Source organism: Cherax quadricarinatus, chromosome 14 (genome assembly GCF_038502225.1).
Source record: "Cherax quadricarinatus isolate ZL_2023a chromosome 14, ASM3850222v1, whole genome shotgun sequence".
Taxonomy (NCBI): Eukaryota; Metazoa; Arthropoda; class Malacostraca; order Decapoda; family Parastacidae; genus Cherax; species Cherax quadricarinatus.
The window spans coordinates 30683338-30700504 of NC_091305.1; the positions used below are offsets into that span (position 1 = coordinate 30683338).

Consider the following 17167-nt stretch of genomic DNA (forward strand, 5'->3'; position numbering starts at 1 on the left):
GCTGCCACCTCCCAGTGGTAACCGTGCCACCATGGCACAAAATAATGGGACCGCCTTTCCTCTCAACCATCCAACTCTTAGATAGAGCTCAGCTTTTCTCGTGACAAAAAGCCAAACCCTAAACTCAGAGCGAGACAGCAGACAGTCGGGCTAGCTTAGGTCCAAGATACAGGCGGACGGTAGCCCACATCCCCTCACTAAAAAAAAAAACCCCACAACAGGGGATAAAAAAAAAGAGCTTGGAAGGGGTTACCACAAATAACCTAGCATCCTAACCTAATATATATAATTAAATAATATAGTTAGACTCTAGATAAAGAGTCTGCCAACATATTTTCTTTGCCGGCAATATATTTAATTTTGCATGAGCCTTGTGTTGTGGTTCTTCATTGCTTGGAGATATACAGTGGACCCCCGCATAACGATTACCTCCGAATGCGACCAATTATGTAAGTGTATTTATGTAAGTGCGTTTCTACGTGTATGTTTGGGGGTCTGAAATGGACTAATCTACTTCACAATATTCCTTATGGGAATACAGTGGACCCCCGCATAACGATGGCATCACATAGCGATTTTTCCGCATAACGATTACTTTTATCGCAAAATTTTTGCCGCGCATACCGATTAAAAACCCGCTTACCGATTTTCGTCCGAGACGCGTCCAATGTGCCCTCACATGTGCCGGCCATCCCATTGTTTACCAGCCAGCCTCCGCGGTAACATCCAAGCATACACTCGGAATATTTCGTATTATTACAGTGTTTTCGGTGCTGTTTCTGGAAAATAAGTGACCATGGGCCCCAAGAAAGCTTCTAGTGCCAACCCTGTGGTAAAAAGGGTGAGAATTAGTATGGAAATTAAGAAAGATTTTGAAGGGTTTGGGGCTAACCCTGAGAAGCCTATGCCAGTTGTGGAATCCATTGTGCCTACTTCAAAGATTAAGGAAATGTGTGCACAGTGGGTTGAACTGCAAACCTTTATAGATGAAAATCACCCTGACACAGCTGTTGCAAGCCGTGCTGGTGACTATTTCAATGACAATGTTATGGCCCATTTTAGGAAAGTCTTGAAGGAACGGGAGGTACAGAGCTCTATGGACAGATTTGTTGTGCGACAGAGGTCCAGTGACTCTCAAGCTGGTCCTAGTGGCATTAAAAGAAGAAGGGAAGTAACCCCAGAAAAGGACTTGCTACCTCAAGTCCTAATGGAAGGGGATTCCCCTTCTAAACAGTAAGAAGATAATGCTCTCCCCTCCTCCCATCCCATCAATCATCACCAGATCTTCAATAAAAGTAAGTGTCATGTAATTGTGCATGCCTTTTTCAGTTTGTGTGTATTAAAATTAACATTTCATGTGGTAAAAAAAAATTTTTTTCATACTTTTGGGCGTCTTGCACGGATTAATTTTATTTCCATTATTTCTTATGGGGAAAATTCATTCGCATAACGATTATTTCGCATAACGATGAGCCCTCTTGCACGGATTAAAATCGTTAACCGGGGGTCCACTGTAAATTCGGTCAGTACTGGCACCTGAACATACTTATGGAGTGAAAAAAATCGTTAACCGGGGGTCCACTGTACTAGAGGATTGTGATCACTGTAGACGGTAACCACCTGCGATGTCTGGCCCACATAAACATCGAAATGCTCCAAAACCAGTACCAGCGCGAGGGCTTCTTTTTCAATGGTAGAGTAAGCCCTCTGAAGCGGCTGGAACTTGGCTGAGAAGTAGGCTACAAGCTGCAACTCCTCGTTCTCGTTTTGCAATAGTACTTCCCCAACCCCAGACTCGCAAGCACCAACCTGTAATGAAAAAGGCTTGGAGAAGTCTGGAGACAAAAGAATGGGTGCAGTACACAATAATCTTTTTGCTTTATCAAAAGCACTTTGACATTCTGGGGTCCAATTAAAGGGAACTTTGTGACTGGTAAGAGAGGTAAGAGGGGCTACAATATCTGAGAAATTCTTACAGAATCTTCTGTAAAATCTTATCATGCCTAGGAAACATTGAAGAGATTTCCTATCGTGAGGAACTGGATAATCTTTAATGGCAAGAACTTTAGCAAGTTTAGGAGCAACTTTACCACTACCTACTTCATGGCTTAGAAAAATAACAGTGGCCTGGCCAAAGGAAGACTTAGATAAATTAACAGTTAAATGGGAACTCTGAAAGGTCTCAAAAAGAGCCTTAAGTCTAAATAGGTGTTGATCCCAAGTATCAGACACCACAACAATATCATCCAGGTACGCTACCGTGCCTTCAAGTCCTTTAATAGCCTGATGGATAAGTTTCTGGAATGAAGAGGGGGAGTTTTTCATTCCGAAGGGGGTAACTGTGTATTGATAATGACCTCCTGGAATTACGAAGGCAGAGATTTCCTTCGCCTTATCTGTCAAAGGTACCTGATAGTAACCTTTAAGGAGATCTAACTTGGACACAAAAGTAGCCTTACCCACAAAGTCAATTACATCATCCAGACGAGGAAGAGGGTAAGCATCTGTGTTTGTGACCTCATTCACCTTACGGTAGTCTGTACACATACAAAACCCTCCATCAGCCTTTTTAACAAGGATGCACGGTGAAGCCCATGGACTAGATGACTCCACCACTAAACCATGCTTTAACAGAAATTCTACTTCCTGCTGAAGTAGCCTCTGCTTTTCAGGATTAGCTCTGTAGGGGGAGAGTTTAATAGATTTAGAGTTTCCCACATCTACATCATGATAACCTAACGCACATTTTTTCGGCACATCCGAAAAAATATTAGGGTATGACTGTAGAAGCTCAGTTAAACTTGTTGCTTGCGTTTCAGATAGTCCCTCCATTAAAGAGCTAGGGTCCTTGAGGAGGACAGAGTTGGAAAGTTTAACATTAATTTCAGAAATAGAGTGCAAAGAATCAGAGTCATCCTCAGAGGTAGAGGACAGAGTCATTACTGGGACTTTATCTGGTGTATGAAAAGATTTTAACTGATTAATGTGGTAGGTTTTAGTTTTTGAGGTCTTATCAAGGGAAGCTACCACATAATTTACATCAGATAATTTACTTACAATTTGCATAGGTCCCGTAAATCTAGCTTTCAAGGTGTGGCCAGGTATGGGTTCCTGCACCAACACCTTGTTTCCTGGATGGAAGGAGCAGAATTGTGCACTTCTGTCATACCTCTGTTTCATCTTATTTTGAGCTGTCTTTAGGTTAGCCTTGGCTAACTGACGTGCCACCTGTAACCTTGAAGACAGGTTGTAGAGTGTTGAGCTAACGTCTTCTCCCATCCATCCTTCTTTGAGCACCCAAAGAGGACCTCGTACATTGTGCCCAAAGATCAGCTCAAACGGACTATACCCGGTAGACTCTTGCACCGTTTCTCGCACTGAGAATAGCAACAAAGGTAGTGATTCATCCCAGTCTGTAGGAAAATGCATGCAAAAAGTTCTCATCATGGTTTTTAACGTCTGATGGAATCTTTCCAAGGTGCCTTGGGACTGAGGATGATAGGCAGTGGATAAGTTGTGGATTATCCCTAACCTAGTTAATGCTTCCCTAAATGCTTTGGCAGTGAAGTTAGTACCTTGATCACTTTGAATAGTTTTAGGAATGCCAAAACAAGAAATAAATTTTTTTAAAGCTTTGAGAATAGCTTTAGTATTAATACTGCGCATGGGAATTGCTTCAGGATATCTGGTTACTCTATCCATAATGGTAAATAAATACTGATTTCCCAACTTTGACCTAGGTAGTGGACCCACACAATCTATAATTAAATCTGCAAAAGGTTCTCCATCAGCAGGTATAGGTTGGAGAGGTGCAGGTTTAATGGAATGTCCAGGTTTCCCTACTTGCTGACATTCTCGGCAACACCTGATATGATTCTTCACATCCTGCTTTAATTTTGGCCAATAAAATTGTTTTGTGATTCTATACAAGGTTTTAGTAATTCCTAAGTGACCTCCTAATGAAGTATTATGAGCTATATTCAATATTTGAGGTCTAAACTTTGTTGGAACCACTAACCTGTCAAACAATTGCTGGCCCTATATCTCCTTACCAGTCTCAATGCAAATCAAATAATCGTTTTTAAGTTCATACTTCACCGGATGATCCAAAGAGGATTTACCCATGGCTGCCTGAAAAGCGAATTTTAAAGAAGGTTCCTTTCGTTGTTCCTCCCGGAAGGACAGTCCCTCAGGCATGGAAACAGAGATATCTGGCAATCCCGCAACCTGGGAATAGGAAGACTTGATCGGGGTCTGTTCACTTGATTTATGAGGCTCCGGCCGGTGTGCCTTGTAAAACAACATGGCTATTCCGAGATCGGAGTCGTCCAAGGATAGGTCAACATTCTCGCCAGACAACCCTTGGGATGTTGCCTGAGTTATGGCCAACACCGGAGAAGAATTAATCATTATAGGTTCAGGACACACACTAGCAGTAGTAATGTTATTACCCAGTAATAACATGGCATCTTTCATGGGGAATCCTTCGGATACACCCACAGTCAAGTACCCAGTGTAATATTTACACTACATAAATTTTATGCAAAGGGACAGAATATATAGCTCCTCCAAATGCTTCCAATAAAACAGAGGAATTCAAGGAAGTGTTCTTTGAAAGGGGTAATATTCCCTCTCTTATAAGTGAGCAGTATGCTCCAGTATCTCTAAAAGTTTTGACTTCAGTTGTTTCTGAGTTTTCTTGAAGGGAAATAAGACTCTTACAATAATAAGGGGCCATCCCTTTTTCTACTTCTCTCGGTGACGTTACTAGGGATATTAGAGATTTTCCCAATGGGTTGGGGTTTGTGGGGCAGTTGGGACGAATGTGACCTACTTTGTTACAGAGGAAGCAGACGACAGGCTTGCCCTTTACTCCCTACTGACGTTGCAACTGGTGTTGTTCTGGCTGGCGTCTCTCTGAATACTGTTGTTGAGATGCACCATGTTAGATAAGATAAGATAAGATTTCGTTCGGATTTTTATCCCCGGAGGGTTAGCCACCCAGGATAACCCAAGAAAGTCAGTGCGTCATCGAGGACTGTCTAACTTATTTCCATTGGGGTCCTTAATCTTGTCCCCCAGGATGCGACCCACACCAGTCGACTAACACCCAGGTACCTATTTGCTGCTAGGTGAACAGGACAACAGGTGTAAGGAAACGTGTCGAAATGTTTCCACCCACCGGGAATCGAACCCGGGCCCTCCGTGTGTGAAGCGGGAGCTTTAGCCACCAGGCCACCAGGTAGTTTGTCTCTCAGCAGGTGGACCATAAGTTGAGAAGCGTGGCTCACCAGGTGACTTAGTTGGCTGATGTAGACGTTCTCCCTCTGGCTGGCACTTCATTCTCCAAGGTTGACGATCTCTGCTCATGCCAGGCTGTTGAAAAGAGAGACGGGACCGCTCAGACAAGGAGCGGTTAGTTCCGAAGGTATCAGCCAACCTGGCTGCCTCCAGTGCAGTGGTTAAGTCACGATCCTGCAGAAAGACTTGAACCTCTGGTCCCACGGACTCCAGCAGGTTGTCAGTCAGAATAAGCTGCACCAGATCCTCAAAAGTAGCGACACCACTTGCTTTATACCAGCTGGTAAAAGCTTTGGTCTGCTGTCGCACAAAATCAACCAGGGATTGACCAAGCTGCTGCCTGCCTAATTTAAATAATTTACGATATTTAGCTGGGATGCAGGTATATGCTCCCAAAACTGTGGTCTTCACTACTTGATAATCAGAAAATTCAGCGTCATTTAACACTGACGTAAATTCCTGTGCCTTACCAAACAATGCTGTGTGAACCAACGATGCCCAATGCTGTTGTGGCCACCTCAAGGCTCGAGCCTGATTTTCGAAGCTTTCGAAAAAATTTTCTGGTTCGGCCTCATTGAAGCGGGGAACAAGCTGTACTGCTTTCTGTAAACTAAAATCATTTACAGAATACGAAAACTGCCTCCTTTCTCTTTCCCTATCAAATTCTTCTTTTGCAAATGCTCTCTGTTCCCTAGTCTGCTCAAGATTGATTTTTGCCAGCTCAAGTGCCAACGCTGCTGATTCACCTTGAGACAACCCTGCTGCACTAGACTGACTATTTTGCTCCATCAATATATCATCTTCCTCCTGCGAGGACATAGTAGTTTTTGCCTAGCTCCCGTAAAGGGAGGAGTCTGATGTGCCATCTCTTCTTCTCGAAGTTTGTCAGTAATCAGTGAATGCAGTTGTGCAGCTGTGAGAGTGCGTTTGTAATTAATGCCAATGGAACGAGCAATTTGCCAACAATGCTGTAGGGACAATTTAGGTAGGTTATACAAAGTATATGCCGACACCAGACATCTGACTAGTCTAGGTGGCATACCACAATGTACAAGTTATTCGCTATGCACAGTACGATTGCAGAATACCCCAACGTAACACGTTAATTTGCAGAACACGCTTAGCTATGCACAGTACGATTGCAGAATACCCCAACGTAACACGTTAATTTGCAGAACACGCTTAGCTATGCACAGTACGATTGCAGAATACGCATACAAGGTGGATATGCAGTAGCAAAGCTGACTGCAAAATTCTTCACACCGAACAGGCTAGTAGCAACTGACACGCAAAATTTGTAAAGCAATGCCAGACAGCAAACTACACACTATTCTACAAGATTGACCATAGTGAAGCGAGCACGCCGAACAAGCTAGTAGCGAGCTGTTGAACGATCACACAATAGCAAGGCTGACCATAGCAAAGCAACTGACACGCAAAATTTGTAAAGCATTAGCAAAGCTAATGCAATGCCAGACAGCAAGCTGCACAATGTTCCTGCTACCAGCTTCACCCTAGGCTCAACCCTTTCTCTAAGTCCAGCTCCAGCTCTCGGACAGGCTACCCATATTACAACCCAGGAGTCCAAATAGCCTCTTATCCTGGGTGTAAAGGGAGCAAAATAAACACAGCAGAAAAGTTTTGACTTATATTATCCTTCACCAATTTAGAACAGCAATATGTACACTATATACACTATGTGCAGTGATAGGTATTAGTGCACTCCACGGTAAGCAAGGCAGAATAGAAGCCACAGGAGAGCAGACCGTGCTTCAACCAGCTCTAGAATGGGAATGACAAGGGCAGACAGGAGAGTGGTACCCACATAACCTCTGCAATTGCCAAAACCATCTTATTGGCTGGAACCTGGTTACTAGTTGAACGACGGGGCCCCATCGTCAACTCTCAGTCACCTGGTTCGCTGGTTGGAGAGATAGCCTGTAAATGAGGGTGTGTACATGCACCGAATAAAGGTTACGTACTCTTTGCATGCCACAACAGGTTCGTCTCCTTACTCAGGAAAAAAAAAATTGAGAAAATTGCTTTTGTTTTAGTGTTTTCTTTATGAAACTAGTGATCTAGTGCAGTTAACCTCACAAACACTCCATTTTCTCTTATAATAATAATAAGTGGGTTTGAACATCAGATTGCTCCAATATTTGGGCAACACTATTCATATGTAGTTCAGTTATCCCTTTGGCTGTCACAGGCCCCTTTCTGAAACTGTCATTCTATGTCGCAAAATGTTCGAAAAAAAAAAAAAAAATTCTTATGAAAATGTTAAGATTATTTTTCTGATTGTTTTAGTTCAAAAAATTTTTTTTGCCATCAGTACTTACCGAGATATAGAGGCTTGAAGTTGGTAGAAAAATGAGCCATGTATGACAACGGCGGTGACTGCCGCTCACCTTCATTCTTCCTTCTACTTCATTCTTCCTTCTCCTTCATTCTCCTTCATTCTTCATTCTCCTTCATTCTTCATTCTTCTGGTATCCTGGGCATTGCTTTTGGTCTCAAACTCCTCAAAAACCATGAAATTGATCTTCACTGACACTTCCATCTGTGTCAGAGCATCACTTGGGAAGAGAAGAGTCCAGGATTTACTGGGGAGTCACATATTTCTTACCACTAGGCATGCTGAACAAGGACGACTGAAATGGCATTCCGACAATGCACCACTGGCTCCCCAATTTTTTTTATATGGTGCACACTGACCATGAAGACCCATTCTCTCACATGTGGGCCTACCAGCTTTCTCCTGCTTGATTTGAAGCCGCTAGAATTTACGAGTATAAATACGTCAGAAGCAGTGGCACATAAGACGTATATATACGACCAAAACAGCCAAAGGGTTAACTTGTTCACAAGGTTGTCATTTGCTGAGCATGGGAGACTTTGGAGGTCTGCAGCACATTGTAAACTTTTTGTAACATGCTGCATTTCAAAATAATTGCCTCAGGGTACACGTTTAGTGTTTGAATTGCTGAACAAAAAAAAAAATTTGTTGCAAGTTTAGATAAATATCTGGCATGTAAGTAGAGGTGCATGATTTTCCCCACTCAAAATTCAAGTAACTGAGTACATGTATTGGAATTTTCAAGGGATAAACTAATTATTTTTCTCTCATAACTTTCTCTTGGCTAACATGAATTAGCTCTATTTTGTGCAAAATGACCATTATGCTCTAGTGCTTTTTAAATTTTGAAACCACTGAAAAACTTAAAAATATTACAACAAATATAATCCTTTCAGGGTCCAGAGGCCAAATCTCGGAGTGACAGCCAGGGTCCAAGAATTTTCAAAAAATGTTTTGTTAGCTTTTCTTATGAAATGGTAGAGAATCTTTTTCTGATGGTAATAAAGCAAAAAGTATGAAATTTGATGGAAAATTAAGGAAATTACACTCATGAATTTTGATGCATTGGTGATATTTACACATCGGTGATTTTGCCAACTTTGACTCCCATTTTAAGTCAATTACATTATTCCAGTTGATCAAATTTTTAGCTATTTTGCTAGTATTACTTCTATTTTATCGATTGAGCCCAAGAAATCACCCAGTCAACTGATTCAACTACCCAATAAAGTGATTGGAAATTGGTAATTTGGCCAATTTGACACAAAGTTCAACATATTCCAATTTCAAAATAGGTTCCATAATAAACAGTTCAGGCATTCCTGGCACTAAATTAACATTTCCTCTGTTCATTAGTTATGTTTTCAGGTTTTCAAATGAATTCCATTTTTATTTTTTATTCACATAATAATTTTTTTTTTATTATTTTATTAACACACTGGCAGATTCCCACCAAGGCAGGGTGGCCCGAAAAAGAAAAACTTTCACCATCATTCACTCCATCACTGTCTTGCCAGAAGGGTGCTTTACACTACAGTTTTTAAACTGCAACATTAACACCCCTCCTTCAGAGTGCAGGCACTGTACTTCCCATCTCCAGGACTCAAGTCCGGCCTGCCGGTTTCCCTGAAACCCTTCATAAATGTTACTTTGCTCACACTCCAACAGCACATCAAGTATTAAAAACCATTTGTCTCCATTCACTCCTATCAAACACGCTCACGCATGCCTGCTGGAAGTCCAAGCCCCTCCCACACAAAACCTCCTTTACCCCCTCTCTCCAACCTTTCCTAGGCCGACCCCTACCCCGCCTTCCTTCCACTACAGACTGATACACTCTTGAAGTCATTCTGTTTTGCTCCATTCTCTCTACATGTCCAAACCACCTCAACAACCCTTCCTCAGTCCTCTGGACAACAGTTTTGGCAATCCTGCACCTCCTCCTAACTTCCAAACTACAAATTCTCTGCATTATACTCACACCACATATTGCCCTCAGACATGACATCTCCACTGCCTCCAGCCTTCTCCTCACTGCAACATTCATCACCCATGCTTCACACCCATATAAGAGCGTTGGTAAAACTATACTCTCATACATTCCCCTCTGTGCCTCCAAGGACAAAGTTCTTTGTCTCCACAGACTCCTAAGTGCACCGCTCACCCTTTTCCCTTCATTAATTCTATGATTCACCTCATCTTTCATAGACCCATCCACTGACACGTCCACTCCCAAATATCTGAATACATTCACCTCCTCCATACTCTCTCCCTCCAATCTGATATCCAATTTTTCATCACCAAATCTTTTTGTTATCCTCATAACCTTACTCTTTCCTGTATTCACTTTTAATTTTCTTCTTTTGCATACCCTGCTAAATTCATCCACCAACCTCTGCAACTCCTCTTCAGAATCTCCCAAGAGCACAGTGTCATCAGCAAAGAGCAACTGTGACAACTCCCACTTTATGTGTGATTCTTTATCTTTTAACTCCACACCTTTTGCCAAGACCCTCGCATTTACTTCTCTTACAACCCCATCTATAAACATATTAAACAACCACGGTGACATCACACATCCTTGTCTAAGGCCTACTTTTACTGGGAAATAATCTCCCTCTTTCCTACATACTCTAACTTGAGCCTCACTATCCTCGTAAAAACTCTTCACTGCTTTCAGTAACCTACCTCCTACACCATACACCTGCAACATCTGCCACATTTCCCCCCTATCCACCCTGTCATATGCCTTTCCAAATCCATAAATGCCACAAAAACCTCTTTAGCCTTATCTAAATACTGTTCACTTATATGTTTCACTGTAAACACCTGGTCCACACACCCCGTACCTTTCCTAAAGCCTCCTTGTTCATCTGCTATCCTATTCTCTGTCTTACTCTTAATTCTTTCAATAATAACTCTACCATACACTTTACCAGGTATACTCAACAGACTTATCCCCCTATAATTTTTGCACTCTCTTTTGTCCCCTTTGCCTTTATACAAAGGAACTATGCATGCTCTCTGCCAATCCCTAGGTACCTTACCCTCTTCCATACATTTATTAAATAATAGCACCAACCACTCCAAAACTATATCCCCACCTGCTTTTAACATTTCTATCTTTATCCCATCAATCCCAGCTGCATTACCCCCTTTCATTTTACCTACTGCCTCACAAACTTCCTCCAAACTCACAACTGGCTCTTCCTCACTCCTACAAGATGTTATTGCTCCTTGCCCTATACACGAAATCACAGCTTCCCTATCTTCATCAACATTTAACAATTCCTCAAAATATTCCCTCCATCTTCCCAATACCTCTAACTCTCCATTTAATAACTCTCCTCTCCTATTTTTAACTGACAAATCCATTTGTTCTCTAGGCTTCCTTAACTTGTTAATCTCACTCCAAAACTTTTTCTTATTTTCAACAAAATTTGTTGATAACATCTCACCCACTCTCTCATTTGCTCTCTTTCTACATTGCTTCACCACTCTCTTAACCTCTCTCTTTTTCTCCATATACTCTTCCCTCCTTGCATCACTTCTACTTTGTAAAAACCTCTCATATGCTAACTTTTTCTCCCTTACTACTCTCTTTACATCATCATTCCACCAATCGCTACTCTTCCCTCCCACACCCACTTTCCTGTAACCACAAACTTCTGCTGAACACTCTAACACTACATTTTTAAACCTACCCCATACCTCTTTGACCCCATTGCCTATGCTCTCAATAGCCCATCTATCCTCTAATAGCTGTTTATATCTTACCCTAACTGCCTCCTCTTTTAGTTTATAAACCTTCACCTCTCTCTTCCCTGATGCTTCTATTCTCCTTATATCCCATCTACCTTTTACTCTCAGTGTAGCTACAACTAAAAAGTGATCTGATATATCTGTGGCCCCTCTATAAACATGTACATCCTGAAGTCTACTCAACAGTCTTTTATCTACCAATACATAATCCAACAAACTACTGTCATTTTGCCCTACATCATATCTTGTATACTTATTTATCCTCTTTTTCTTAAAATATGTATTACCTGTAACTAAACCCCTTTCTATACAAAGTTCAATCAAAGGGCTCCCATTATCATTTACACCTGGTACCCCAAACTTACCTACCACACCCTCTCTAAAAGTTTCTCCTACTTTAGCATTCAGGTCCCCTACCACAATTACTCTCTCACTTGGTTCAAAGGTTCCTATACATTTACTTAACATCTCCCAAAATCTCTCTCTCTTCTCTACATTCCTCTCTTCTCCAGGTGCATACACGCTTATTATGACCCACTTTTCGCATCCAACCTTTACTTTAATCCACATAATCCTAGAATTTACTCATTCATATTCTCTTTTCTCATTCCATAACTGATCCTTCAACATTACTGCTACCCCTTCCTTAGCTCTAACTCTCTCAGATACTCCAGATTTAACCCCATTTATTTTCTCCCACCGAAACTCCCCTACCCCCTTCAGTTTTGTTTCACTTAGGGCCAGGGCATCCAACTTCTTTTCATTCATAACATCAGCAATCATCTGTTTCTTGTCATCCACACTACATCCACACACATTCAAGCATCCCAGTTTTATAAAGCTTTTCTTCTCTTTTTTAGTAAATGTCTACAGGAGAAGGGGTTACTAGCCTATCGCTCCCGGCATTTCAGTCACTTCATATGACACGCATGGCTTACGGAGGAAAGATTCTTTTCCACTTCCCCATGGACAATAGAAGAAATAAAGAAGAACGAGAGCTATTTAGAAAAAGAAGAAAAACCTAGATGTATGTATATATATGTGCATGTGCATATATATATATACACACTGTTATGCAATGTTGTAATAATTGTATAAATAATATCAGCACATTTGTGAATGTATATTAGACCCACCAGCTGATGCATATTAAACTCGTGACGGCATTTGTTTACTCTTGAACATCAGCAAAAATTGAACATTTCCACTAATTTGAGCTCAGTTTCAAGCCATTTTCATTACTAAAATCAATCAAAATTATCTGTAATACATTTTCCATTCCATCAAATAAGACCAAGAAATCATGAATACAACTGTAAAAACATACGAAAAAACACCACAGAGTTGCTGTTTTAATCCAAAATTACGGTCGCTTTTTTTTTTCTCTCATTATGCACTGCATGCTGTAGAATTTGTTTTATGTGGTGCACACTTACCACATAGATGTGTTCTCTCATATCTAGGCCCAGATTTACCACTCACAGGTTATCTGAGTGGGCTGAACTAATGGCATAGATCTATGGTTTGGACCCTGGCTTCAAAGCCGTAGATCTACGGGATGGACCTTGAAAGGGTTAACCCTTTCAAGGTTCCCAGGCCCTCTCCCAAGACTTGCTCTCAGGGTCGCCCAAATTTAAAAAAAAAATTATTTTTTCTTACGAAAAGATAGAGAATCTTTTCCCGATCATAATGACACCAAAAGCTTATGGAAAACTTACGGAATTATGCTCTTGTGAAGTTAGCGGTCTTGATGATGTTTACGCATCAGCAATTTTGCCCACTTTGAGCTCTATTTTCTGCCAATTCCAGTATACTAGTTGACAAAGCTCATAACTATTTTGCTAGAACTCTATTTTTTCTATCAAATGAGTACAAGAAACCACCCATTTATCGATTTCAACTATCCAATACAATGGTAAAAATTTAGCAATTTTGCTAATTTCACACAAATTTCAGAAGATGCCAATTTCCAAATAGGGTCCAGAATAAACAAGAAAGACATTCCTGGCACTAAAATAACATTTCCTCTGTTCACTAGTCACGTCCCCATGCCCCTCTTACATTCTTTTGCTTTCCACTTTGAATTTTTATTCTCACAAAAAAATAGAAGATTTACTGTTATGCAGACTACTGCATTAGTGTAGAAATGGTATAAATAATATCAGCACACTTGTGAAAGAATATTAGACTCACCAGTTGACGTGTATTGGACGCTTAGCATGATTTGTTTACTTTTGAACTTTGGTAAAAATCAAACATTTCTGCTACTTTGAGCTCAATTTCAAGGTACATTTCATTGTAAAACCAGTCAAAATCATCTCAATTTCTGTAATATGTCTTCCATCCTATAAAATGAGACCAGGAAAACTAGAATACAACAATAAATACCATACGAAAATACAGTGCAAAGTCGCTGTTTTAATCCAAAAACATGGTTAAAGTTTTTTTTTCTCATTACGCACTGTGTGCTGCAGGATTTTTTTTATACTGCGCACACTGACCACATAGACCCATTCTTTCATATGTAGGCCTACCAGCTTTCTCTCACTAGATTCAAGGGCGCTAGAATTTAGGCGCACTAGTACTTCAAAAACCCTGGTGCACAAGCCATACGTCTGAAACCCTGAAAGGGTTAACACTGATTGAGATACTATGAGTTTAGTTTTTCTTCTGCTTACCTACCAAAACACAGTCACACCTAAATAAGCACAGTTTTTAAATCTCTTTTTCTGTTATATAAACAGTGGCTCACCCAGTGGCAGTTGTTATTCTGAGGGTTCTTCCAACCAGTCAGATAAATTCAATTTGCCCTCAGTACAGATCATCATGCACACACTCAGTGGCTTAACCAACAGGAAGCTCATTTTTATGCATTTATGAAACAAAATTTTCCTATATTTGGCTATTGAAATGTTATGCTTATAAACTGTCAGTCACTGTGCCATATTTGATTAACTTACAGGTTAGTGTGTGCAGTGTGATAGACTTCCATGGGAACAGTACTGGTGACACATCTCCATGTGAGTCAGACAAACCAGCAGTGGACCCGCAAGCTCTGGTCAATACACTTATCACTGCTGTAGCTCCTTTGCCTTCTAATCTCTGGACCATTTTCTTTATGGACAGCCTTGGAAGAAAGTTCTTTCTTGGTAATTATGAATTTTTTATCATTTGTATATTCATGAATTTTAGCATACAGGGGGGCCCCACCTATACAGCAGGTCAGGTGCCAGGCTACTGCTGTAAAGTGAAAATTGCTGTAAAGTGAATCATAGCCTTTTTTTCACTTTCAAATGCATATAAAAGCCTGATAACATGTTTGCAGTATCATATGTTAAGTGAGCAATATAGCTAGGCCTAAAAAATGTATATTTAGTGCACACATTACGTACCTTAAAATATTTTCATCCTTAGCTTATAGTGAGTGGTGAATATATTTATTGTAGGAAGTCTGAATTAATGAAGAATGCGTATAATTTAAAACCCTCTGTATTAGCAAATCGCTATAAAGTGAAGCACTGTAAAATAGGTCCTAACTGTATTAGATAATGTGTTTAACCGCTTAACTGTCCAAACATAGCTCTTTGCTCACTCTCCCAGCACTCTGAATATTTTGAAAAATAAAAATCTTTATGCTCTGATAATTACAATTTGTAGTAGTTCTTGTGATTTCATAGTAAAATCTTTCTTCTGACACCAATATTACTTACTGAAATAGTACTCAAATAGTCACAAACACAGTGACTGGTGAACATTTTCACCTACCTTAGTCACATACTATTGTCTAGAAATATATACATAGTATTTATAGGTCCCAGCAATGTTTTGGATATGCGGGAGTATATAATAATAATAATAATAATAATAATAATAAGTTCCCTTGAAGTGTAGTGTAAGATGTGTGTCACTCCACTGCTGACAGTGCAGCAATTGTGACATTTGAAGCGTACACTGCCACCTTGGCTTTATATGTTTTCACTGTTACACATAAACATGTCTGTCTGTCTGTCTATCTGTCTAGTTCTCTGTCTAGCTCTCTGTCTATCTGCCTGTCTAGCTCTCTGCCTATCTGTCTGTGTGTGTGTCTGCCTGTGTGCCTTTGTCTTTCTGTCTGCTTGTCTCTTGTTTCAGAGAGCTGCTCATGGACCAACTTGTATTACACATGATCATGTCTGCTTCCTTAACCCTTTGACTGTCGCAACCCCAAATCCTGAAGTATCTCCTGGTGTCAAAGAATATGCAGAGGCAGCAAGCTCTGTTATTTTTTCTCACCTGCAGAGCCCACCAACGCTTCAATGATGGCCTAATTGCAATCATAACTGCACTAACGTACGTAGAACCCAGCATGACCCAAGATAATCAACAGTGATACCTACAAACCGAAAAATTACCGAGTGAAGCGAAGACTGCCCCACAAACTCCAAGCACAACCCCGTTGCCAGACGACTACCTACTCCAAGCTCTTAACTATCTTAGTTTCTTCATCTAACCACAGCAACTCCTGTACTACTATGAGACCAACTACTAGAAGAAACAGCACTAAGAACAGCAAGGTAGCACGTAGAAATCAACTATTCCATAAGAGGACCCAGCAGGACGCTGGTGCATCATCCACCCCCCTTACAACCCAGAGCGACGCATCAACAACAACAAACATGGCCGACTCACCCACCAACCCAGGCGACTCCACAACAACAACACCAACTATGACTGACTCCCTCTCTACCTCTACTGCCTTCATAGGATTTAACCCAGCTGATATGCTCCCAGGTATGATTAATGATCCTGACACTCTAAAGCACTACATCACCACCCTAATGGCGCATAACCTGAACCTTCATGCTGAAAATATGTCTCTTCGTGCAACAATAACAAACCATGAATCTAAGTTACTTCACCTTGAGAACAAGATCAACAACCTTGAACAACAGCTAACATCAACTGGCATGACTGACTTTGGCAAGACCTTCCAATCAGTCATAGCCAGCCACACAGATCAAATAACTTCCCTAAACACGAAGATTGATAATGCCATCAAGGACTGGAAAATAAACGTGGATACCCAATTGAACAATTATTTTGCTAACCAAGATGACAAGGCAGAGCAAGACAAGTTATCTGATGCAGTAATAATTAACACTCCACTCTTTCCCAGCGAATTAAACCATTCAAACTGCAAAGATACAACTCTCCAGATCATACGTGACCACCTACAGGTTAATGTACCAGTGTCAGAAATAAAAGAATTGCGGTTACTAGGGAACCAAAGTAGAAAAAGTGTTATGCTCAGATTTCACACACAAGATAGGAAAAAAGATCTAATAATTTCATCTATCAAAGCAAAAAAAGATATATACATAAACGAGTGTCTCACAAAAAAACGACAGAACCTCCTGTACTGAGTGAGAAAGCTAAAACGAGAGAATAATGATAAAATTCACCAGTGCTTTGTACGTGATGGACAAATTCTAGTAAGAAAAACTAATGTAGGCCGAGTGTACTACATTGCAAATGAAAATGAACTAGCAAACTTCCTTCATGATGCAAACATTACAGAGTCTGACTGATATTAGTGACCAAATCCTTACTATGTCCTTATTATGTCATTATTAAACTAATCCCTGTACTATCACCTCCTAGATAGTATTTACTACCTTATTATCCCAGGTGTCCCACACAGTCCTTTGTGTGACTCATTTTGTGTTATTTTCTCAGATTCCCAATTCACATTTTATTTTTTTGTTAATA

At 40.5% G+C, this 17167-nt stretch overlaps 3 protein-coding genes across 7 annotated transcripts in view; 2 read left to right on the top strand and 1 right to left on the bottom strand.

The window, feature by feature from the left end:
* LOC128696308 (synaptic vesicle glycoprotein 2C-like) overlaps positions 1 to 17167 on the top strand; it is a 494702-nt gene that overhangs the window by 417667 nt on the left and 59868 nt on the right. For 3 of the 4 annotated variants that reach the window (XM_070084944.1, XM_070084946.1, XM_070084945.1), the window contains one exon: positions 14382 to 14568. In XM_070084944.1, coding sequence (XP_069941045.1) covers positions 14382 to 14568 — 187 coding nt within the window. Of the gene's footprint in view, positions 1 to 14381; positions 14569 to 15697; positions 16190 to 17167 lie in introns of all 4 variants that reach the window. The other variant, XR_011392006.1, reaches the window with a different exon arrangement.
* Positions 1 to 17167, top strand: part of LOC138852687 (uncharacterized) — a 335885-nt gene that overhangs the window by 258850 nt on the left and 59868 nt on the right. The window lies entirely within an intron of this gene.
* Positions 904 to 14481, bottom strand: LOC138852686 (uncharacterized). 2 transcript variants are annotated; one of them, XR_011392007.1, is made up of 2 exons: positions 14380 to 14481; positions 904 to 1809 (listed from the first exon to the last, which is right to left on the bottom strand). XR_011392007.1 is itself a non-coding variant. In XM_070084947.1 (2 exons), exons 1-2 carry the CDS (start codon positions 6118 to 6120, stop codon positions 1688 to 1690), a joined length of 951 nt encoding a protein of 316 aa, XP_069941048.1. In that variant the 5' UTR covers positions 6121 to 7483; the 3' UTR covers positions 904 to 1687. The 2 variants fall into 2 exon arrangements, 1 of the variants encoding a protein (XP_069941048.1); XM_070084947.1 differs by lacking the exon at positions 14380 to 14481 and adding an exon at positions 5292 to 7483.